The following is a 26,888-nucleotide window of genomic DNA, read 5'->3' on the forward strand; positions in this document are numbered from 1 at the left end:
GGAATAAAATGGACCACTCTTTCCACTATTTGCAGTAAATATATTACAACTGACATGTTACATTTTCACTTTTTATCCCCTATTTATCAAATTAAATGCTCTAAAACTACACGATCTGGTTGACCTTAATACTCTTATTATAATGTATAAAGCCCATGAACATATGCTCCCCTACAGTCTACAGGAGATGTTTGAGCCCAGGCAAAGTAATTATAATTTAAGGGGAACTGAAATCTACAAGAAAATTAAGTGTAGAACAAACATAAAAAGCCAGTGTATCTCTGTTAGAGGGGTCCATCTGTGGAATAATCTGGAGCAAAACTTAAAAATGTCTTCTTCAATCTGTGCATTTAAAAGGATGTATAAATCCACTATAATAACAAAATATAGAACATTAGAAGTATGCATAAAATAAGATATTATAGTTAATTGGTTATCATGATAGGAAGATACTATCATATTTATTGATCCCTGTATTTGGAGTAAATATATTGGGGTGGATATGTATATTATAGTTTATTGAAAACGGTTGATTATTGCAAATCTGATTGTGTATTAGGTGACTAAAAAAAGTGTATATGAATGGTTTGTATGGATGTTTTGTGTTATTGTAAAAAATATACAGAGGAAAATGTGAGTTAACAAAGCAAAGGAGGCGGATCTAGTTTGATTATTAGTTTGTAAAAAGGGGGTGGGAGTCAATAAGTTATACTTCTTCCCACTCCTTTTCGAGCGCAAAAAAATTGTATTTATTTCTTTGTTTTGACCGTGTTGTATGATTCTTTGTTATCTGATGATTCTATGTGCTCAAAATAAACTGCTACTACTACTACTTCTACTACTACTACTAATAATAATAATTATACATTTTATTTGTATAGCGCTTTTCATGGAACTCAAAGACACTTTACATACAGCAGATAAAAACAGAAACCAAACACATTAAAAATAGATAAAAAGCAGGTGCAAAAGCTAGGTATATGAATATAAAACAATTCAACTTTAAAATTGAACATTAAAAGCAATCTGTTATGTTTTTCATCTATTCTTGTATTTTTCATTCATTTTTGGTTTTTCCCCTGTAAGTCGCTTTGGAAAAAAGTGCTGGCCAAACTCATAAATGTAAATGTAAATCTTAAATGAGTTTTTTGTTGCGCTAGAAAGGTGATGCCCAGATAACCACTGATTTTAGTTTTTTTATCACAATGACTGAGAAGCAAATACTTGAGTATCTGAATGTGATGTATTGCAGTTCATACAGTATGAATGATGTGTCTGCTTACAACTGCGTATGACTTTCATCACCAATTTTTCATCAAATCTGTAAATCCCGAGTCATAGCTTAAGTATCACAAATCTGTAAGTCTTTCCATGATTACTCACCTGAATCTCTTCCCTCACGGCGGACAATTTCAAAATGCACTCCACCATAAACAATCTATTTGTTTACAAACAGAGCCGGTAGGTCACTCAGGCATTTTCAGAAATTCGTCATGACGTGCATTGTGGGAAGCGGAGCTCCATGCACCATGGTGGACGCACCGCACCATGAGGGAAGAGATTCAGGTGAGTAATCACGGAAAGACTTACAGATTTGTGATACTTAGGCTATGACTCTGGTTTTACAGATTTGCTGAAAAATTGGTGCCGAAAGTCATACGCAACTTTAAGTAAAGGTCAAATAAAATATTTTTAAAAAGCATACTACTACTGTTACTACCATTACTACCACAACAACAATTTCTGCTACTACTACTTTTTTTTTGGCCTTTATTGAAGCAACACCAAGTGACAAAAAATTTATGTACAGTATTATACAATATTTACATTACATCATCATGATATGTGTGTGTGTGTGTGTGTGTGTGTGTGGGGGGGGGGGGTAAAGACATATGGCATGTAATATACAAAAGAAACAAAATGTCAGTCAGTAGTATGAATCAATGTTCTGTCTTGGTTTTGTAAATGTTCTGTGTGTGGTGGAGTGTGTAAGATGTGTATGTGGTGTGACTGCTGTGATGTGGGCTTCTCAAAAAAAACAAAAAACAAAAACAAAACTTTAAATAAATAAATAGAAATAAATAAACAAATCAGGGATATGACCAAAGACAATCATTAGGTAACTGAAACTAAATGAGGAGAAGATAAAGGAAAAGGAGAGATAGAGTAAGAAAAATAAATAAGTAAATAAATAAATGAAAATAACCAAATAAGATTAGAAGTACAATTTATCTACATTTGATGCCATTGCCCCCGCTACTCCTACTACTCCTACTATTCCTACTACTCCTACTACTACTACTATTACTACTACTAAAATAATTAGGGGATATTTGCATGAAAATATGAATAGATGCTCAGAATGGTCTTTTTTTTTTTCTATTTCTTAGCATGTGGAATTCAGTGTTAAGGTGCATTACAATCACCTATTCCATTTCAGTGTGAACCAGAGTTAATATCCATTAACTAAAAAGCCCAGAAAACACACACTGAGCCTTTAAATGGAAAAGACAGACCAAAAATTCCAACAGCATTAGCTAAAAACACTGCACTTTGCAGAATATCAGGCATACATTCGGTTTCTGCCTTCAGTGAAAGCACAGACTTGGATAGATATGAGCATTCTGTGCCCAAAATCAGTCTTTAGACCTTCTGACTCAGTTTTGACTCTCGCTCCACACAGCAGTTTCTGTACGAGACACAATAAAAACCAGGGTTGCTTAGAAACAAGCCCGTTGACTGCTCTGACAATTTGCCCAAACAGCTTGAGAGACCTGTTAGCTTTTACATGATAAGGCCGGTGAATACAATCCTGACCCCGTGTTACAAATGGTTCGCCTCAACCTGAGCGCCGTGCATTTTCTTCCTAACTATTACAAGTTCAACTGTTTTCTTCGGCGTGTGTGTTATTTTTCCCCAGATACTGCAACCTCCCAGAGAGCACCGTGTAATACCGAGCAGAAGAGGCCTCTGGCGTTTCTTAGAGAGAGGCAAAGTAGGTTAAAGTTTTATGGTGCTGATAATTGAGTCCAGTTGCTGAGGGCCTCATACATGCTTTGTGATTTGACAAAAAAGCACACAGGGGCACAAACCGAGACGCGCATTAAAACAGCGAAAGCGTGATTTCTTTCGGAGCTACGAATGCCCAAGATGCACCAGGAGCTCTCAAATTAAGCAGCTCAGAGACAGAGGAATCAAATGCGTTTCCATTACGGGAAAAATATTCCATCTACCCCCTGTCATAACGACACTGTATGGCAGCATTATGGGGAAATATCAAATTAGCCTGTTTCATTTGGAGGACTGTTGTGCATTGCGAACAGCTTTGGAGATCAATTGAGCTGCTAGGTAATGAGCGGCAGCGGCCTGCTCTAATATACTCAGTAATGTTCTTTTGATTGCTTTGGTTAATCTCACTCTGCCGTGCAGGGGGAGGTAGCCCTCGCTCAGCTAAAACGCACGCTTCGGTCCAGGTTAAAGGGAAAAAATGAGAAATGAGGTGCACTATTTTCAACGTCAGGCGAAATGAATCAGATGAAACGATTGTAAAACCCCCCGATATGGCCAAGACTTCTATCTTATATCTAGCGGTAAAGTCTTATTGATCTTATTTGAGATTAATATACTATGCAAGAGCAGACTGCCTAAAGATTAATACAATAGCTTATTTTTTTTGTTTTTTTTTTTTCTTAGGAAATCTTAAAGGTTCATTGTGGAAGATTTAGAGGGAATTTAGGAAGAGGTAATTGCAGAAATATACATTTTTAATTAGTGTATAATAGGCTGAAAATAAACCATGTTTTCCTGCTCTAAAGACTGGAGCCATATTTTTATGCTGACCCAGAACAGACCTCAATCCTCCTCTTTTTTTTTGTAACACAACATCCTCTATTAACATCTATTACTGTCACCTGCTATATTTAACCCTTTCATGCATAGTGGTCACTACAGTGGACAGTTACTCTACAGTTTTACTCTTGTATATTCATGGGTTTTGTTGTTTTAGTTCCATATCAACCAACACAGTGGACACTTATGCATCATCTCATAAACTGCAATTCATACCATTATTGTAACTTTGCTATTCTTGAGTGGAAATCAATTGTTAATATTTATTTTTTGCATATTATCTCCATGAAGTGAGTAATAACTAGTATTGGAATATGTTAAAATGTGAGAAAACATCAGATTAGCTGCATTAAACATAGTTTCATTTCACTGTTTTCATATCACTTTATGATATTGGGTTTTAAATATATGTTTCTTTGCTTCAAGAATAAAATTCATGGTGTAGCTGAGTGTACATTTTTGTAACTCCATGAAAAACAGGTTGATTTAAAAAAAAAAAAAAAAAAAAAATTCAATCACATTTTTTTTTTTTCATGCCTAAAGAGGAATAAAAACACTCAGGAAAAAAAAATCTTGATGAAGGTTCTCGTAATTCATGCATGAAAGGGTTAAGCATGGACCAGTGTTAATATGCCCTTAAATGAAGAGCCCAGAACAGAAAAAACAAACAGCAGGTCTAACAAGGGCCCTCGAGACCACACTGTATCTTTGAGCTGGCCCAAATAACAACTACTTATTATACTAAGGACATCTGAAAAGACTTGAATGTTCCCTCTTCAGCCGGTCAGCCTTCATGTGGTGGAGACAGCGCCGACATGGAATAGACAAGGGTCACTCTAATAATAATGAAAGCGACAAAAGCGGCAAAGGCGGCTCAGGTCCTTGGACGTCTGTTCTAAGATGGCGGCGAGTGTGGGTTTTAGATCGGTGGTTTCCTAGAGAGGCAACATCAGACATGAGTACGTAAGGCAGCTGGACAAACGGGTGGGAAAAAAATCCGACTGTGATTGGAAAGGAAAGTGGACCGAGTTGGAGGAGGTGGTAGAGAGATGCAAGCGGAATAAGGTGGACATCATGGATTATTCAGATCATCCTCCTCATCACATTCTAATGAACCGGAGAGGCAACACACTGCAGCACTGCAAGTTATAGAACATCCTTCTTCCTGACTGCATCCGACTGTGCAACAGCAGAATCGATGGCAGACAGATGGAACGCTCCAACCGGACAACTACCATGAGTGAACTTACGATGTATTTCCTACGTACTGCTTTGGCCGTTCTATACATAATAAAGCGGGGGTCTCAAACTCATTTTCTTTCAGGGGCCACATTCCGGTCGATTTGATCTCCAGTGGGCCGGACCAGTAAAAAAATAGCATAATAACCTATAAATAATGACAACTCCAAAATGTTGTCTTTGTTTTAGTGCAAAAAAAACCCCATTAAATTATGGAAATACTTACTTTTATAAACTATTCAAACAAAAAAGATGTGAATAACCTGAAAAAACTGAAATTTCTTAAGAAAAATAAGTGCAATTTATGCCTCAACTTATCATTTATACATGTGGTTTATGGATCAGATCTACAAAAAACGCAAACTAACTTGTTCAAATTGTGCTTAATTTTCTTTAGACATTTCAGGTTGTTCATATTTGTTCAGGTCATTCACATTTTATTGTTACTAGATAGATTGTAAATGTAAATATTTTCAACATTTAATGGAATTTTTTGCTCTAAAACAAAGACAAAAATTTAAAGTCGTCATAATTTATAGGCATAGTGCAGGGGTGTCAAACTCATTTTAGTTCAGGGGCCAGATACAGCTAAATTTGATCTGAAGTGGGCCGGACCAGTAAAATAATAACATAATAATATATAAATAATGTCAACTCCGAAATTTTCTCTATGTTCTAGAGCGAAAAAAGGTCATTTACATTAGGAAAAGGTTTACATCTACAAACTATCCTTTCAAAAGACGTGAATAACATGAACAAACTGAAAAAATACATGTAATTTTAACAATATTCTGCCGCAGTTTATCATTTACACATGTACATTAGAACTTACAGATCACAGTGGATCTACAAACACACAAAACATTGAGTAACAGGCAGAATATTGGTAAAATTGTACTTAATTCTGTTAAGACATTTCAGGTTATTTACATTATTTGGCAATATTATACTTTGTTTTAGTGTAAATACATGAAAATACTTGCATTTACAAAGAGAAACATTTGGAGTTGTCATTATTTATATGTTATGATAGTATTTTACTGGTCGGACCCACTTGAGATTGAATTGGTCTGAATGTGGAACCTGAACTAAAAGGATTGTTAATATCTTAGTGTAACTTTTGCATTTCACAAATTCATCCCAAGGGCCAGACTGGACCATTTGGCGGGCCGGATTTGGCCCCCGGGCCGCATGTTTGACACCTGTGGCATAGTGTAATGTTATTTTTTTCACATCAAACCGAGAAGAAGATATGGAGTCATTATTTTTTGTAGGTTATTATGCTGTTATTTGACTGTAGATCCTATTGGTCTGTATGTGGAACCTGAACTAAAATGAGTTCGACAGCCGTGACTGTGGAACTTTCACACTTTATAAATTCATCCCACAGGACGCATTGGAATCTTTGGTGGGCCACATTTGGCCCCCGAGCCGCATGTTTGAGACCCCTGTAATAGACCATTAACAGAAAAGCCGGTTTGTCAACGCGTTGACGTCTGTGGCACAAGTCGACGTTACTTTGGAGGAGTCGACTAGTCGTGTGTTATTCTCTCTCTCCCTTCCATCGCACGACAGCGTGAGCCTTCATTCAGCGCATGTCGATACTCTCATCTTTCTACATGAAAACATGGAGCGCAAGGTAGTGATGCGCGGATCAACGGCCTCGGGTCAGTTTGGTGTGGGTCCATAAAATGTCACTTTATTTGTGGGGTGGGTCAAATAATTCCACTAAAGTGGGTTTGAAAAAAAAAAAAACAAAAAAAAAAAACGCGCATCTCTAATGCAAGGCCAAGACTGAAAGAAGACGACGACTCAGAGTAGGAACTAAACTGATTGGGATCTAGAAAAACTATGATCGAAGTAATGTTCTGTGAACCACGGAAGCACCACCAATACTGAATAATAATATGGACCGCCAGTGTGTTCGGATTATTCTGTTCATTTATTTCACGATAACAATGTGCTCTTTTCTCTAACATGCTGTGCATCTTCTCTGAAACTTTTCCTACTTTATGTTGTTCACTTAAATCTAAAAGAAAATTCAAGGTGTTAGCCTATGTTTTTTTTTTGGTTAAATGTCTGAGAAGGATTGTTGATGCTTGGTGTCTTGTATGGTTTTTATTCTGCTCTTTACTGTACATTGTTAATGTTCCAGTGAAGGTTAGTACAAGTTGCTCATTGTTGAACGACTAATATCCTGGTACAGGGTGGGGAAGCAAAATTTACAATATTTTGAGGCAGGGATTGAAAGACAGTGTATGACCAATTAGTTTATTGAAAGTCATGAGAATTTATTTGCCACAAGAAAATTGACATAATAGAAAATGTTTTTATTCTATGTGTCCTCCTTCTTTCTCAATAACTGCCTTCACACGCTTCCTGAAACTTGCGCACGTGTTCCTCAAATATTCAGGTGACAACTTCTCCCATTCTTCTTTAATAGTATCTTCCAGACTTTCTTGTAATAGTTTTGCTCATAGTCATTCTCTTCTTTACATTATAAACAGTCTTTATGGACACTCCAACTACTTTTGAAATCTCCTTTGGTGTGACGAGTGCATTCAGCAAATCACACACTCTTTGACGTTTGCTTTCCTGATTACTCATATGGGCAAAAGTTTGTGAAAAGGTATGGATAATAGTGTTAGGTATGATTATGACATCAATATATGTTTGGTTTCAAAACAATTGACGTAGTGCCTGCTGAGAAAAAACAACTAAATGTTCATTGTAAATTTTGCTTCCCCACCCTGTACATAACGCACAATCTTTCTGTTTTAGTTTTTTATGATTCTTTCATTTAAAGGCCAACTGATTGTTTCTTACCACTATCAAATCAGGGGTTATTCAATTCCAATGTTGTGAGAGGTACATCCAAACTGTAATACATACAGATTACTTGTTACTGTTATTTAAAAGTAATTCCTTAACCCTTTCATGCATAGGTCACTCCAGTGGACAGTTCTTCTCCAGCTGTTCTCTTGTATATTCATGGGTTTTGTTGTTTTAGTTCCAAATCAGCCAACACAGTGAACACTTACGCACCATCCCATACACTGACATTCAGACCATTACTGTAACTTTGCTGTTCTTGATAAACCTGATCTGCACTAACATGTTTGAGTGTAAATCAACTGTTATTTGTTAGACAAGAAGGTTTTTTTTGCATATTATCTCCATGAAGTGAGTAATTACTAGCATTAGAATATGTTAAAATTTGAGAAGACATCAGATTAGCAGCATTAAAAATGTTTTTATTTCTTTGTTTTCATCTCACTTTCTGATATTAGGTTTTAAACACATGTTTCTTTACTTCAAAAATTAAATGCATGGATATTTTTGTAACTCCATAGGAAAAAAAAAACCTCCATCGCATTGTTTTTTTCATGCCTAAGGAGGAATAAAAACACTGAAGAAAAAAAATCTTGACTAAGGTTCTCACAATTCATGCATGAAAGGGTTAAATTAGAATATTACTGTCTCAGAATTGTAATGTGTTACAAGCTGGGGCGCCGATAAGGGGGGGTAAACATGACAAATTCATGGGGCCCATAGAGCAGTCGAGGGGGCCCAGTGGATATAGAAGTTGTGAAAATTTCGTGTAAGATCCGCTGTATAAGAGGGGTGTGGAAGTCAGGAGGCGAATGTTGAAACGATGTTAAGTTTCATTTTCGTTTTCACGGTATCATAAGTGACGTTGTTTATGGACCCCCCCAGGCACTCGGTCCAACAGATTGAGAAGATAGTCAATTTCTGTAGGGTCCATAACGATTATGCTTTCATTGTGCACATAATTGGTAGCGGCGCCCCTGGTTACAAGACTCCTGTATTACTTTTGAGTTACATACAGACTCTTGTCATAAATGGTGTGTACACAGTTGAACCCCCCCAATACAAGAGATAGGAGAGCCTTGGGACGCATAAATTTGTGCCCTAAAGTAAATGTGGATGGATAGCTCAGTAAGTAATGCTACAGTCTACGATGTTCGAATCCCAGCAGGAACACGTGCATTTTTTTCAACATTTTACATGTTCAAACAGGAGGCGGGGCGCTGAGGATGCCGGTCGATAAATCTGTAATCGATAAAGAATTCTAGCAAGTCGTAGAAATGTTAGCTTATCTTGTCATTGCTGATCACAGGGATCATGCTAACTCGCTACTGTAAAGCAGGGGTAGGGTTACTTTTATTTTTTTGGCAGACTCGAAGTCCAAAAGTAGACAAACACACACACACACACACACACCCAAGCAACAGAGATAAAAATCACAGATATACAATGTCAGTCAGTGGTCAGCAATAAAAAAACATGAAGTTGTTTGTGCGACCTCCGTGACCCTAGTGAGGATAAAGCGAGCTCAGAAAATGAATGAATGAATGAATGAATGAATGTTTGTGCCAATATTTCCAGAAGATGGAGGTGTACCTTGTGTCACTCAGATTAGTGTCAGTCAGACATTATGATTCCACTCCTAGATCCCTTGAGCCTGCACATGAACTTATATATAAAATGTCTCAGCAAAGCATGGAAAGCAGAAACATTACATGTAACAAAAAGGTAACTAGCACTTTCCCACCTTGGATATTTCAAAAAATATTCTAAGAGCATCATTATATGCAACCTTAATCCTATTCAACTTTGCATTACCATAGCTACACCACAGGTGAGCTGTATACAGTGGGGTACAGTACGCTCTAAAGAGTGCTATTTTGACCTCAATAGAACATGTATGAAATTTACGTGCAAGCATATTTGCTTGGGCATATAGCTTACAGCACTGACATTGCATATCATCATCATCATCATCATCATCATCATCACCATCATCACAGAGGTCCGGATGATATGCCCCAGATATTTCATTTTGGTCACAACGTCAAGTTCTTGCTCTGATAAATAAAAGGATGGAAAAATGGAAAAGTAATGAGCATACATCCATGTCGCCAGTGTACTGTCTTCTACCGTCTTCACCCATTGGCTGAACACCAACAGGAAACAGAACTTCACAAATGCTTTTCTGATTCCTTAAGGTCTCGCGGTCTTGCTGTTTGTTTGTTTGTTTGTTTTTTTTCATTTAAGCAATTAAATTATGGGCAAAAAGTGTCTTGTAAAATATTACTGAAAATTCATTAGTAATGCCTTACACTACTGCGTTACAGCAAAAAGTAATCTGTTACTGTAATGCATTACTTTTGAAACACAGTACTCCCAACCCTGTTTAATTCCATTATTAAATGTACTGACCTCATCAACACACACCGCTAGAGGGGACTGTGAGGTACCACACATGCATATCATATCCCACAAAAAAAAATCTAAAATCACTGGTATCTGTTGTATTATCCTTTATCTGCTCATATTTACATATTATTGCTTGTAATGAATTTTTTTTATTTATTTTTTTCCTGTCTGGAGGCTACAGAGGTAAATGAGTAATTGTTGTTATAATGCAGTATGATATGAACGTTCATCAATGTGCAATGACCCGTGTAAATAAATAATCAAAGGTAAAGTAAATGCATTGTTGAAGTTAATAAGATAACATAATGGATCAACTAGCTTATTAGCATCTAACAACTCTATTGCCTGGACAAGATTAGGTACATGGCATATAATGTTGATGATAAGACCGCCTCATATCTGAATATGATTTTTTCAAAACAAAACAGGTACCGTCTTATTTGCACAAGTGACCGCAAACATTTTTCTGGGCGTCTTCTTTGATGCAGTGATTATGACCTCTAGATTGCTACCTGAATAGACATTGCAATGTCTGTTTTGAAGTTTTTATTACTATTTGTAGCCTAAACAAGTAACCAATTTTCAGGAGGCAGAGCAGTTGTCTGCAAATTACAAGGCTGGTTGTTCAATCCTGGCTGCTCAAATCTATTTACACTTTAATTCTTGTTTTAAGGGAAACAAAAATTGACAAGCTAGCTTTGAGTTTATTTGTCTTAATGCAGTAGTTGGACTGAAGAAATGAGTTTTCCATCACTTTGTAAAGCTCAAGGCTGTAAAAAAGTTTCTTCCTCTTTCAATAAATCTCATCAAGAGCAATTAGAAACCTTGACTGATTTCACTTGTTTCTTGTCTGTGTCTTGCCAATCCCAATTCATATAATAGGCCACTACGAATTCATTCTCCTCCATTAGACCATGGTCTCTGTCTATGTTAATGCCAAATAGTTTCAACTATTACACACAACAAAACCCCAAAAGAAAAATCCCAGCTGGATACCTTCATATGAAGTGTGGATGCTGAAGTGGATGGAATCAGACACAATATACCACTCTGCTGCTGTCTAAAAGCAAATCCTCACACTCACAGACAAGTAAGAGGCGCTCTGTCGCTCCACAACAACACTCACAGCTGTGACCATTTAATACGCTCCAACTCAGATTCATTCCTCTGCACCTTTTGCTCTCGCAGAAAATGCTAACAAACCTGTCCGACCACTTTTGTAATATGCTGCACCGCACTACTGCATGCCACACCATCTGCCACATTTCGCTGCGCAGTGTGAATATTTATTTGCTTGAACTGGATAGCTCAGCATCCACCTACTTGTGCACAATCGTCCACATGTGCTGGGAGAAATGGCTGTAGAATCAGGGGTTAGAACCGTACAGGACTCTGCAGACACCAGCTGGGATCCGGCTTGAGAGGTTTGTTTTTGTTTGGAGACGTGCGACTTTTCGGTAACTTACCTCTCTACGTGGTCCAGGTTGCCTGATACGCCCAACCCTCCGATGGTGTACAGTTTGCCGTCGTAAACCAGGCTGTTGTGTCTGCAACGCGCCACGGTCATCCGAGACACCAGATTCCAGTTGTCCAGCAGAGACATGTAGCACCACACATCGGTTAGCATCACCCCCGACTCGGTACCACCTGGAAAGTCAATGAGTTTTAATCAGATGGATGTATGGTAACTTAAATATCTACCCTTGAATATATTTATAATACTAGAAGCACTCGGAGAGCACAGACCTCCACCAAAGCAGATCAGTGCCCCGGATTTGGATGAAAGTTTCAGGAAATGTTGATACTGCACTGGCTTCCTGTGGCTCAGAGAATAGACTTTCAAACAGCTCTGCTGGTCTACAAGTCTGTCCATGGTCTAGCACCAAAGTACATCTGTGACATGTCGGTCCCATATGAACCATCTCGGACCCTGAGAACCTCAGGGACTGGTCCTTTGCTGGTGCCCAGAGTCTGGACTAAACAGGGCGAAGCTGTGTTTCAGTTCTATGCAGCTAAACTCTGGAACAGTCTTCCTGATGACGTGAGACAGACCTCTACTGTGACAATGTTTAAGTCCAGGCTGAAAACAGCTCTGTTCAACTGTGCATAGAACAACTGAAAGGGTTCTATCTGCACTCTTCTTTTTTTATTTTGTTTTAATTGATTATTATTTATGTTTTATTGATTATGTTTTAATTGTAATTATGTGTTTTTAACCTGTCTCTTCTCCATTTTTGTAAAGGACTTTAAATTGCCCTGTGTATGAATTGTGTTATACAAATAAATCTGCCTTGCCTATTGGCACAAGGAACAAATGATTAAATTTTGGTGGTGATCAGGGGTGGGGGCACTGATCTACCTTGGCAGAGGTCTGCGCTCTCCGAGTGCTTTTCTAGAAAAGACAGTGCAGCCCCCCGCCAAGGCAGATCAGTGCCCACCCACCCACGATCACCACCAAAATTTAATCATTTGTTCCTTGTGCCAGTATCAACATTTCCTGAAATTTTCATCCAAATCCATCCATAACTTTTTGAGTTATCTTGCACACAAACAGACAGACAGACAAACAGACAAACCAACACCAACAAAAACATAACCTCCTTGGCGGAGGTAATAATACATATTAGGGATGCACCGATACCACTTTTTTCCAGACGAAGTACAAGTACAAGTACTTAAATTTGCCATCGCCACCCCAACCCTCTGGAACTCCCTACCCTTTCACATCCGGAGCTCCGACACACTCACTTCATTCAAATGCCAACACAAATCTCACTTCTTCAGATCATCATTTGAAAACTGATTGTCTGTTCCACCTCATCCACCCTCATCTACCTTCTCTCATGTGTTTTCTTTTTCCGTATTTGTCTCTGTATTTGTTCTTAGATTGCCATTTAGTATTAACTCCATACCTGTTTGATGTGTGTTTGTCCCTTGGCTGTTTATTGTAAAGCGTCTTTGAGTACTTAGAAAAGTGCTATATAACACTGATGTATTATTATTACTATTATTATTATTATTATTATTATTATTACATTTGAGTACTTGCCGATACCGAGTACCAAAATGAGTACTTAATAATACCATTACAGTTCTAAGTTACTTTTTAAAATGCATTTTATTGCCATTGTCATTAGTCTGACTGTAACAAAGAGCTGCTACTGACATTTAATGCATTGGAAAGTGCGTTTCGCAATCAATCCACTAGGGGGTGCCACTCTTAATTAACCATACTGGCTGAAAACCACAAAGAAAAGTAAAGTTTTTTAAGAAGAAGAATTAAGTCAGTAATAATAAACATGGAGACGACAGAGGTAACACTAATGTGGATACTAGTAGTTGTCATAGTGTAGTTGTCATAAATCTGTCAGTAGTTTTTCTCTAACTCACACAGTCGCTCTTTGAACAGATCCTCTACCTCCACGGTTCCCAGTGGTATTCTCTGCCTGGGTACACATCCGTGAGCACCTGGAAAATGGATGGAATGTACGCAGAGGACAGACAGAACACTCCGTCCGTCCGTATCTGTCTGTGTCTTTAACGTTACTTGCAGTCAGCGTTACTTTTATCATAGTCATTTATTTTGAAAAATCTCCACACTGCTGACATTACTCCTCTGCCGCGTACCTGCTACACTTAACTGCAAATGTCATGCTGCCATAAGTGGTATGGGTGCGGTTGTATCGGAGTACTTTTACAAGTACGAGTACAAGTACACACACTGAGTATCGGACCCAATACTGGTATCAGTATCGGTGCATCCCTAATAACATGTTTTATAAGTAATGGATACCAGACAACTTTATAACAACAAGTGGTTTTCCATGTTCATTCCTTCATTCATTCATTTGTTTTGAGCAGAAAAAAAAAAACATCTTTTTCTGTACAAGGAACTAAAAATGATCAAGATAAAATAGCAATTGCCATGTACACTAGTAATAACAAAATAAATTCAATATGTACTGCTCATAAAGGAGTGGGAAGAAGAAAACATATTAAATCCCACCCCCATCTCACATTTATACAACATAACACATTACTTTTGCTGCCTTAACAATATAGTAACATCTGTTTAGAGTCCTAATAATGTAAATAACCAATAGTATATTACACTTAGTAATTATCTAAATGATAGTCTGCATAACTTATAATACAATATATTTCAACAATAATCACATACTGACAGTGGTAATGGAAGTGAAACATACCAACATGGTAAACAACGACAAACACATACCAACAAAGGTAAGAAAGAGCCAAGGATGGAATGGCCCAGCATTGGAATGTTGACTTCTGTCCATACATGATGTCTGTTCAGAGTTTATCGTTGTCATGTTCAACTAATGAATCTGAATTTATGGCGTAGATCTATTTGATTTGTCTTTACTTTTGAATTTGCACTTTTTTTGCTCTTCTACTTTGCTGCTGTACACCTGGAATTTCCCCTTGTGGGACTAATAAAGGCATATCTTATCTTATCTTATCTTATCTTATCTTATCTTATCAGGGGGAATTTTGATGTAAAAATACTTTGGAGCCAATCAGAATTACTTATTTGACTTTTACAAATAAAATATGAATGTGAAGCCGTCGTTACACTAAAGCACAAAAATTGATTTGAAAAGTGTGAAACTTCACAGAAAACATCACCACTCATCCAGTGTTGAGTTCAGATATTCCGGGCATAAATAATCAAACTGAATTAAACAGAAAAAAAAACCTTGTGCAAATGTTTTCCAAAAGCTTTTGGTCTGGAATGGCTACAAACTGAAGGATTTTGCTGCAAGCTTTTTTTCCACTGAGGCTGAAATTTTGAATATGAGCAATAGTTTAAGGACGTGAAGGGGTTTTAACAATAACAAAGATTTGTCATATTTTTGTAGAATTTTTTGAAGTGAAGGACTTTCATTTGGTTTTCTAACATGAGTGGAGTGGATCTTTTACTGAAAGTTGATCAGTGCTGTGTTGACTAGTCAACCAGCCAAGCTACAAAACCGTACTTGTTTCATTTTTCTTCAAAGCAGGCCTGTTAGCTGTGTAGTGCTGTGTAGTTTGACATGTAACACCAGCTGTGACTCGGTGACCCTGTTCTGAGTGCGAGGAAGGTTACAGACCAGAGCCTGTTGATTGGCTAGCTAGAACACCTCTGATTTCCCCACTGGCTGTCTGACTCCCTGTGGACACATGCAGACCTGTTCCAATGCCCAAACACAAATTTACATTTATATGAAAAGAGGGAGAGGAAAGGTGTGTGCAGGACAAATCCTGTTGCATTTCCACGGTGCAATGTCAAGGTCTGAGTAGCGTGCAGGATTCTCGCACAAATGGACCATGGAGAGAGAAATTCAGTCTACCTCTGGAGGAGCAACTTAAAGGTGTCTCATAGAGGCAGTCACAGAGTGCACAGTGTGCCACTATGGAACAAAATAAACTGCAGAACACTGCAGTGACTGTAAAGGCAGACGTAGAAAAAAAGCTCAAAAAAAAAAAAAAAAAAAAAAACGTTCAAAAAATTCCCCATACAGAAGGTAATAGGCAAGACATTTAATACATGTAACACAAAAAGAACTTTTCAGACAAAAGACATTAAAGTGGTCTATGGTGAAGAGCAAACCTTTCAAAGCTACAGATGAGAAAGCTTTGAGGTCAGCTTTCCTTTTGAACTCTTAAACTGTTTCACAAAGGTCACACGAAGCAGGCGTGGGTCTGGGGATTTTCACTTTGCCAAATAATAGTGGTCATAGTGGGTTTTTTTTTCTTCTAAGAGATCGTGTGGTCAAGTGTTGCGGCTTTTGGAATTTCACAAGAGAATCCAGAGGTGTGAAACATTGAACTTAATCCAACACCATCATTTATCTTTTTCTTTCTAGTCTTGGGAAGGGAACTTCTGAAACATAGCATGATACGGATTCATAATGGCTACTTTAACTCAATCAAAGTAATGGAACTGATTATATTCAATACAGACAGAGATGAGAAGTCCTAAAAATATACACAGAAACTAAGGCTACGTTCAGACAGCAGGTCTTAAAGCATAATTCGGATTATTTTGTGAAATCCGATTTTTTGTGTGCTCGTTCATATTACAAATTAAATGCGACTTCTTTCAGTTCTCAGTATGAACTGAATGCGACCCTGAAGTGACCTGCAAGTGCAAAAGAGGTCCTGATATAATACGTGACCACGCAGCACGCACTGTGTTTACAGAAGTAACTATGGCGGCATCTCGTATCGGCGTGTGTGTGGCACTGATAAAGTTTCTCTACAACCAAAGTCAGCACCATTACAGTCACATAATTTTAAGTAGAAGATTAAAAATGAGGAGAGCCAGGTTTTTTGCTTTGGCCTTTTGTGGTGCAATGGCTGCTACGTCTGTAAAACGGAGTATTTGGATGTGGAGTCGGAGTCAGGAGTGGTGGGATAGTGATGTTAGCGGCTTCACTGACACAGACTTCATTCATAATTTTCAAATGACAAGAAGAACATTTAAATATATCTGTGACCGCCTCTCCATAACACTCTCAGGACAAGTCACTCATCTCCGGCGACCTATATCTGTTCGCAAGTGTGTTGCAGTCAGGCTGTACTGGCATTTCAATAACATAAAGGTTGGATAAATGCGACCTGGCTGTTCAGACTGACGTCACATTGCAAAATATCTGATATGTATCGGATTTAGGACCACATATGAAAGTGGCCTGGGTTGGATTTGAAAAAAAAAAAAAAATCAGATTTGAGCCGTACAGACTGTCTTTAACAGCGGTTCTCAATCTTTCTCTGTCTGGCCCCCCTTTTGGAAGACGAAAAATCTCCAGCCCCCCCAACCCCCACCCCAGCAACACTGTAACAGTGGTGCAATTATAACTTTTATTGAAAGAAACATCAATATTATAACAATACTTTTTGCTTTTCCTTGAATAATTCGTTGTTCAAATTAAAAATAACTTAGATTTTTGCTTGAACAATACAAATAAACTCAACAAGACTGCCCCGAGACAATATTTTTCCAAATAAAAATTGGAAATGCGCAATTATCTTACAATTATGACAATGAAGTTACTTTTTTTAGAACAACAAACAAATTTTGGTAATGAAGATGAACATTTTAACAATATCAGTGGCTGCAATGAGCCTGTTTCCATTGCACATCTCCGAACATTAAAGTTCAAACTGTACAAATTGTGCAAAAACAGAAACATTCCACTTTTTTTTTTCCAGTCCAATCCTTGTCCATTCTCTAAACCTAAACTCTTTGTCTAGTCTAGTGACAGATCACCATGGCAGTAGATTTGTTTGTTGTACGTCCCTAAAATGAGTCCAGGGTGCTCCAACACTAAAATATTAGTTCCACTTGCTAAATGTTCTAACCTGAAGGAGAAAAAAAAAAAAAAAACAACCACCCAGGAGAGATCCCATGCCCCCCCCCCCCGGCACGCCTGGGGGGCCTGCCCCACACTTTGAGAAACACTACTTTAACAGGTCAGATACAGGTCAAATAGAGGCAAAAAAATCAGATTTGGGCCACATTTGGCTGCAGTCTGAATGTAGCCTAATACTGTACTATAATGGGAAAAAGAAAAAAAGTTGACCAGCCTTAACATGCTTAACTTTTTTCAGATGGCAACCATTTTGATTAGTAACTGTAATCTAGCAACTTTTTTTTCTTAACTATTTATATAATCACAGATGTTTTCATAAAATAAACTAACAAACCACTTAATTAAAACAATCTGGAAAGGCGCCTTAAAAGTGAGTCCTACAGGCACTCAGAGTAGACAGCGTGCAGCTATGGAACTAAATAAACAAAAAGAAATCCCCACAGAAGGTAAATGAGGAGGATGCATTTGATTCAAGAAGGAACACTTATGACAGGAAAGACTTTAAAGCTGAATAAAGTGAAGAGCTTTTAAAACGACATATGAGGGAGCTTTGAGGCCGGCCATTCTTTCTTAACTCTTTTTACGGTTCCTCAAAGGTCACAGGAAGCACACGGCGGTCTGAGGAGCATCACTTTACCAAATAAAAGCGGTCATAAAGCGAAAATGTGCTTTCAACAAGCTTATCATGAATGTCAAGTTCAGGACCAATCGTATTAGACTGAATTTCACAAAGGAACCATGGATTCTGCACTTTTCTGCAAAACATTATGCTGTTTGTAGATACTGTAGATGCATACTACTCAATTAAAAGTTTTTTTATGCAAGGTCATTCGCTTCGCTGCCTGCTTCTGACAAAACAGAAGGATGATCTATTCTGACGCTGATAAACATCTGTCGGTATGTATGTAATGTTGTTGCTCTGTGCAATAATTAAAATGTTAAATATTTTCACTTCACTCATATAATAACACGTACATTAAATCATAATCCGCTCCATGTTGTAATAATAAACAGAATGCATTATGCAATCGCGTTCCTTATATTTTTTAATTAATGTGTATTCTTTGATACAACATACCTTAATGGTTGTTAAAAACACAGGAAATGCACTTTTAGCAGCTGCATTTTCAATAAGCGAAAGGTTTTTACTGGTCTTTTTGTGGTGCCCTTTCAAAAGACCATTGTACTAGTCAACCCTGGTAGATACAAAAGTGTGAAATGAGCTTTTATATCCCTGAGTTAGGCTGTATTTGTGAGATGAAATTCTAAAAAAAAAAAAAAAAAAAAAAAAAAAAAAAAAAAAAAGCTGCTCCTGCTCCTGCTTTTATGTGGATATTTAGACCAAGCTCAGAGCCAGCTATAACAGCAGTTTATTTTAACGTTTGGGAAAAATGAATTAAGCTTAATGGACATTTACAGAGAAGATGAATGTTTATCTGTTATCTCCTGTCACCGTTTGTAAGAACCGCTGATACAAAATGCAACACAATCAAAGCTGCAGAAGCCGAAATAAGCAAAAAAAAAAAAAAAAAAAAAAAAACAGAACTTGAAAATACATATGTTCTTATTGCAGTTACCTCCTCTGTATTCAAACCCACAGATTAAATATGAAGACAGAAGACCCGACTTCATTTCACACAACTTTTCGAGTGTATATTATGAGTGGTGATCTGTAATTACACTTGTCAGTCATATGGTTAACTCCCCCTTCCTCTCTCTGAATACTACTATGATTAGATTATGTCTGTGTGATAGGGTAGATTTTCCACAGAGTCCGCAGGAGTGGGTATTATTCATGTTTCCTCCGAGACCACTTTAATTATAATACGCTGAAAGGTAACTATGGAACTCTAGCCCAATGATGCAACAGAACTACCAAACACTGTAGCTTTAAGGATCTATTCTGTACAAAGTCATTATTTCAGCATGTTTTATTACATACTGAAGTGACATTTTTGTGAGTAATTACATAATACAGTGTTTTTAATAATGTCTTAACAGATACAGAAGTGTCCGGTTTGTTCTTTTTTTGTTTATTAATAATGCTGACTCATTAACTGTTAATTTATACTGTCTTTCCCTTATCCCTTAGGAGTCCCTGAACGCACCCTTACATCCAAATCACCAACTGATTTAAGCTGATGTAGCAGCAGACGGAGTGTTTCTTTCAACTTGTGTGTAAAGTGCAGATGTCAAAGTAATACTGCGAAGTCAAATGTGTCGAAAGGCCAAGAAAAAACAGACTTATGATACACAATAAAAACATAATTTTCAGCAATATTGTCATCATGTTTGGTGTGCGTTCAGTGCAGGAAGAGACAGAAAAAATGGGCATCTAAGCTAAAAAAAAAAAACATGTGACTATGTTTGGTATAAAAGTTCACTACATCAACCAATCAGATGTGTGGCATCTTGTGACACCTGTTGACAGTTTTTTTGAGTTGTAAAAATGGTTCATTGAACATGTTTGCTGCATCATATTGTGACACCAGATTGTTTTGTTTGACAGTTGTATATCATTTTTTGAAACAACCCCTGAGGTGTTGCCTGCATTTTCATGTAAATAGCTGTATAAAAGTTATTATTTGCTAAATTTGGGGGGAAAAATGTCATCTTCAATTTATATATTCACTCTAAAGTCTAAAAATGGTTCATTTAACACGATTTTGGAGAAAAACAGTACATAATCTAACTTTTTCCTATTTGAATTTCATGTTTTTTGTGGGATTTTAGGTTCAGTGTGTTAATAAAATAAATTGTTTATAACAATTTATAAAAATAGTAATAATAATAATAATAATTAATTGTTAATAAAATGCCACTATATCATTATTATTATTGATATTTTTTGTCACTTTATCCACTTGAACAGACTTGTTAATATTGTTTATATTTCGAATGAATGAATGAAATCTTTATTTCGAACATGTAGACAGTGAAATCAAAACAAAAATCAACCAATAAAATATAAGTACTAGTACATAAATGATTGATAAGCAAACAAACAACAAAACAAACAAATAAATAAATAAATAAATAATAGTAAATCATAATAATAATGATAATAATAATAAAACAAATGAAATGAAATTATACAAACTTGAAAAGCTCCACTTTTTATGTCTTTATTCTTCTATTGTATTGGTGCATACTGTGTTGCGCTGCTATACACACTTGAATTTCCCCCTTGGGAGATCAATAAGGTATATTTTATCTTATCTTAATAGAGCATGTCAAATGAAAAAAATAACTGAAGTCACACAGGTGAGGTTATACTAAAAAAAATATACCAAACAAGACAAGGTAAACAGTTTTTTAACGAGAAATATAAAGGTAAAATTAAAAGCATTCAAAAACAGCCTGAGTCAACTCAGACTCCTAAGGGTTAACATTGAATGTTTTTTCTCTTATTCTAAATCCCTTTTTTTTTTTTTTTAAACATTTACCCATAAATACGACTCCTATTATTGAACCACCAGGACAGTGTTAATAAAATCAGATCATCCCTGTCTACCACCGCAGAGTGATTAACTGACGCCATCCGCCGTCCTCCTGCACCACGCTGTTATACGACTGCGTCCGAAAGCTGCAATCATGCCGCTAGAGTGGGCGATTTAGCTCACCTGACAGGTAGATGTTGTCTCCCGCCGAGATGACACTGAAGAACTCGCGGTCGTAGAAGGGCAGGCTGGCCAGCGGGTACCACTTACTGTTCTGGGGGTTAAAACAGGTGACTGCTGTCAGGGAGCGCTGGTTCATGCCGATAGCCTGGCGCCCTCCTACCAGAACTATCACCTCGGCTACACCTGGAGGACAAAAGAAGAGGAGGAGGATGGACAATGAGGGAGATGGGAGTGGACAAAGAGGGGAAAGAGGTGGGAGAAAGCTGTCTATTAGGGAGGGTTTCCTCCAGTAAATAAGGACCAGGACTCAGTCAAAGCTTCTTTGAGTCAGCCCTGGCCCGCACTCACCACCTGGCATGTTGCCCGACATTTATGCATTTGGCTTTTATGCAAGCTAAACATTTCCATGTATTAAATAATTCTAACACTAAAACAAAGAACATGTCATTTTCAAACCACAGCCTTGATCACTGAACAGAGGAGCAGCTATAGATTATGAGTTTTCTGCTCTGAATTCAGCGGGCCTTGGCGTCCCCGAGTCAATAGAATTGTCGGGAAATGCAAAGCAAAATGCAAAGTAGAAAAGTTTCTTCTTGGTCACAGGAAACTACTGCGTTAAACGGGAAAGTATAACTCAATTACCGAGACTGATGGTGCTGCCATGTGTTCAGGTTGCCGCCCAGCTTTCTAATTCACCCTTCCTACACATAATGCGAACCTACACACTCACTCGTCTGCACCCTCACTGTGAAACGTACACTGTTTGGATGTGTCATAAGAGAATTGCAAAAATCAATAGGCGAGAATCAATTTGTGTGCATTTGTAAGCGAGGACACGTCTCGTCTCGTGTACACACCCAAGCACAAAAAAGACCTTGTGTGATGAAGTACATAGTTGAACACGTTTAGTGCTTATCCCTATTACTTCTCCACTGATCTTTGCACTCAGACACTCACACATAGATAGCGGGTGGATAAAGACACCAGTGATCCAAAACACACAAACAGGTTGGCAGGCTGCCACATGCGTGTCTCAGGTCCTTCTCAGTCTCCGGCAGCAGGCAGGACGACGAGCCGCCAGACAGAAATGAGCTGTGTGTTTGGAAACAGCAGGAAGGCAGGCAGAGAGGCAGACGGAGGCAAACCGGCAACGGGGAGAGGAGGGGAAGCAAAAGGCGACAGGGGGAGATAGCACCGAGGTGAGAGAAAAGAGAGGGAAACAAAGACGGCAGGAGACAAGAAAAGAAAAATAAAGGGGAAGGAGAGCTAATCTTCATACACTCCAAACCAAGGCTAAACACTGGTTCGTCTGTTCGGATCAATACATATCCACACACAAACTCTCCTGACAGACACATCCATAGGCGCTGCCTTTTACTTGTGCTCCTTTTTGTTCAGCACCTACCCACTTATTTTTTTTCCCTAAGCTTCTCTTTTCCTTTCAAAGCGGTTAAAACACAAAGCTTCACTCTAGGATGAGGAAAAAGGGTAAAAGAGGAGCGAGATACAAAAACTACAATGGGCTTTGCCAGGCTGAGCAAACAGACAGAGCAGTAAGCGCTGCCTCAGACATATCGTGGACATACAGCTTAGACTTACTGGACAGCTTAAAGCTGCCTGGCTCTCTGCCTCGGTAAGATTTTAAGAATGTGTTCCTTGGCCGAGGACTAAAATAAAGTAATGGCTCAAGGAGAAATTGTGACAGTGTCAGCAGGAAGATGAGGGTCCGGTACAAGAGCTAAAAAAAGAACCATCATGACAAAATACAGAAGGCGTAGAAGTCGTGCTCATTGCCGCCCTTTCTGGCAGCGTGTGAAAGATGTGCAAACTTGGAGCGTTGCTAAAAAAGATTTCAAGTTGAACCTGTTCTCGTCATGGGCCGGTTTTCACAGCTCTACGGCATCACGGCCCAGACTCGAAGCCTCAAATGGCCCTCAAGACCTCCAACAGACCTTGGATATTCAGCTAATAAATGGGAGTGCACTTTTATAGGACAGTCGAAGCTAGAGTGCCTGTTCTTTGAAAAAAAAAATTAAGTGAAAACAGGCTCTTTGTCTTCCCTCTCATGAGCCTCCAACCATACCTCCACGCACACATTAATTATATTGACTTTGTTCTGCTATTGTTCTTCCTTGTGATTAGTTTGCTGCTACTGCTCTGTGTTTGTACTCCATTTCTCTTTATCACACGCTATTTTTCAACTTCATTGGATTTTAAAACTTTGACTGTTTTCTCTGACTTTATAGGATTACATTTTCATCTCTTTTCATCTAAATTCTTTCATCCTTTTAGCCGTTTCAGTTTGTTGATATTGACTGTCTCAATTAACTTGGCAAAGTTTCTGTGTCTATGTTGGAGCCAATTCGCAATTTCCTTCTTCCATGTTCACATCAACTGACGTCCTACTGTTTAAATGTTGTTTTTTTAAATTAATATCTATGTCGGCATATGCCTTAAATTAACGTTGAAAGTTTACCATTTATCATGTGCTTACATGAAGTTTGAGAGTCAGTCATTTTTGCCGTTAGCCAACTTCAATTCTAAGCTAAGTATCGCTAATAGTCTTGCACAGGGCAGTCTCTCTAGAGGAGGAAAAGTGAGGCACTTGGGAGCAAATATAAGCCTCAATTGACCTGGATTCTCTGTGTATAAATGAGGATACTGGTTATAATCATGCAGGAAACAGAGGCAGTCATTAGCTTTGAAATGGTATTAGCTAATGCCAACAAAGTTCAAGCAAGTACATGTGGATCTTGTACACACAAACCTTTAAATAGTGATTTTTATTAACAGCTAAATTAGCATATTCTTTAAATTAAAAGCTAAAAAAACATGTAACATGAATGTAACATTCATGTCTGCTTATCTGCTTACTTGTGTTAGACTATCATTTATTAACATTAGCCAACTCCAGTTCTATGCTAACAGTAGCTAAGACTGATTCTTTAGAGGAGCAAATAAGCAATGAGGCATTTGGAAGCAAATTTAATCATTTTAACCAAAATTATTTCTTCATAAATAGGAATATAGGCTTTTATCTTGAATGTAGGCAATAGAGACCACCATTAGCTTAGAAATGGTATTAGCTAACACCAACAAAATTCATGTGAGCACAAAACACAAATCAATCCTACACAATGATCCATTAAATGTTGTTTTATTAACACTTATATTAGGATATTCTTTAAATTAAAAGTTAACAATGTAATATTAATGCAAGCTTATGTGCTTATTTGTGTTGGCCTGTCATTTATGAACATTAGCCAACTCCAGTTCTATGCTAACAGTAGCTAAGACTGATTCTTTACAGGAGCAAAGAAGAGCCAATGAATCATTTGGAACTAAATTTAATAATTTTAAGCTAAATTAAATGCATAAATAGGAATATAGGTTGTTATCCTGAATGTAGGCAAAAGAGACCACCATTAGCTTAGAAATGGTATTAGCTAACACCAACAAAATTCCTGCAAGCACAAAACACAAATGAATCATACACAATGATCCACTAAATGTTTTTATTAATACCTACATTAGGATAGTCTTTAAATTATAAGTTAAAAATGTAATACTAGTACATGCTATGTGCTTATTTGTGTTGGCTTGTCATTTATTAACATTAGCCAACTCCAGTTCTATGCTAACAGTAGCTAAGACTGATTCTTTAGAGGAGCAAAGAAAAGCCAATGAAGCATTTGGAAGCAAATTTAATAATTTTAAGCTAAATTAAATGCATAAATAGGAATGTAGGTTGTTATGTAGGCAATAGAGACCACCATTAGCTTAGAAATGGTATTAGCTAACAACTACCAAATTCATGCAAGCACAAAACATAAACGAATCGTCCACAATGATCCATTAAATGTCGTTTTTATTAATACCTACATTAACATATTTTTTTAAATTAACAGTTAAAAATGTAATATTAATGCTTATGCGCTTACATTGAGTTGGAGTATTTTTTTTTTACATTAGCCAATGACAATATTAAGTTTAGGTAGCTGGTAGTCTTGTGTGCGGTTATTTTTATCTGGGCAAAAAAGAGGTGCAGACCCAAATTCATCTATATATAAATAAGTATACAAGCTGTTACGATAAATGTAAGTAACAGACAGCCATCAGCTAACAAATGGTATTAGCCAGCATCAATAAGCTAACACAAACGTCATTTAAGCATAAAATATAGATTAATCTTACACATTGACTCTTTAAATGTAATTTTAGTCCAATTAAAAACCTGAAAAAAATACTGCTGAGTTTTTCTACTTAAACCCAACAACATCATTTTTTCTGTTTTGAAATTCAAAGTGATATTTTCTTGCTTTTCTACACAGAAGTCTTCTTCCACCACCAACTTCTATGTCCACAGAGTCTAATTAAGGAAACTTAAGTGATCCCAAATGCTATTTCTGTGCCGGAGCGTATATTTATGCACATGCAGGTCTGTGTTATTACCTAGTGGTCATGTGCAGCGTTGTTCCCGGTGCTTTATGCTTGGCCGGACACGTCAGGGAGAGTCCACATCTGGCTGTTTGAGGCTCTGACCCCTGAAGCCCTGAACACACTCACAAGCTAACACAACCCAACAACCGGCCTGTCAGAACACACCAAAAACAGAGCGGCACCGCTGACGGGGAGTCACGGCATCGGATCAGACGGTTGCGTGGGTGTGTGCATGTGTGTGTATGTGCGCATTTTCTCAGACAACGAAGCCTCACAGGGATGGCTGTCAGTCAGTCAGAGGTTTGATGGGAGTTGTGTGGAAGGATGAAGGGATGGAAGATCGAAGGATGGAGACGAGGGGTTGGGGATGAAGGAATAACCAAATCTTGACAGGTCTTGTTTTTTTGTTTTTTCTTTTCGAATGGAGGTTAGACCCGTGGCGATAAGGGGAGAAAATGTCTCCTTTTTGTGATTGTTTCTGACCTTTTGTTTGTGAAATACTACTCTATGACAGTCTACTTTCAGGACCAGTCAGTGAAGAATAGGCGATGAAAACTGTGTCATTTAAACACATATTACACAAATATTAGAACACTTTGTACCTACTCCTTTAATGACTTTTTTCAAATATCAGTTTCCATGTATGAGTTTCAATTTTGTATCATATTTGATACATCAGGTCTGAGTGGTCAAATATTATTATTTTTGAATAAACAAAAATATAATACAGCACAAACATGTCTAACAAATTGGTAATTCCTTTTCAAAATTGGCAAAGTTCTGCCTTCTTCCTCACTAATAACAATCTTGTAGTGTCACTGGAAAGGCCTCTAGTGAATGAATTCCTCCCCCTGGTGGAATATCCATGTATTGCATGTACCTAATTACATACATGAGGTTTGTCAAGAAAAGAAATATCACACTGATCATGTAGAGGGCTTCAAAACTCATGTATCAAATATGATACGTCTGGCCTTACAGGGTTGAGTAAAAAACAGATTGTAAATTATAATGGTATTCATCGCAGCATAAAAATACAACATTTGTCATTTTCGATTGATCATCGATTGATGTCCCCCAGGTCCATGCTCTTATTCACTCAGTTCCACCTCTGACC

At 37.6% G+C, this 26,888-nt stretch overlaps 1 protein-coding gene across 5 annotated transcripts in view; it reads right to left on the bottom strand.

Annotated features, from left to right (window-relative positions):
- The window catches only part of klhl29 (kelch like family member 29), a 434,041-nt gene that overhangs the window by 102,758 nt on the left and 304,395 nt on the right, over positions 1-26,888 (bottom strand). For all 5 annotated transcript variants that reach the window (XM_030128391.1, XM_030128389.1, XM_030128386.1 and 2 more), the window contains 2 exons: positions 21,332-21,514; positions 11,796-11,976 (listed from right to left, as the gene is read on the bottom strand). In XM_030128391.1, coding sequence (XP_029984251.1) covers positions 11,796-11,976; positions 21,332-21,514 — 364 coding nt within the window. The remainder of the gene's footprint in view (positions 1-11,795; positions 11,977-21,331; positions 21,515-26,888) is intronic.

Source organism: Sphaeramia orbicularis, chromosome 24, assembly GCF_902148855.1.
Source record: "Sphaeramia orbicularis chromosome 24, fSphaOr1.1, whole genome shotgun sequence".
In the NCBI taxonomy this organism is placed as follows: Eukaryota; Metazoa; Chordata; class Actinopteri; order Kurtiformes; family Apogonidae; genus Sphaeramia; species Sphaeramia orbicularis.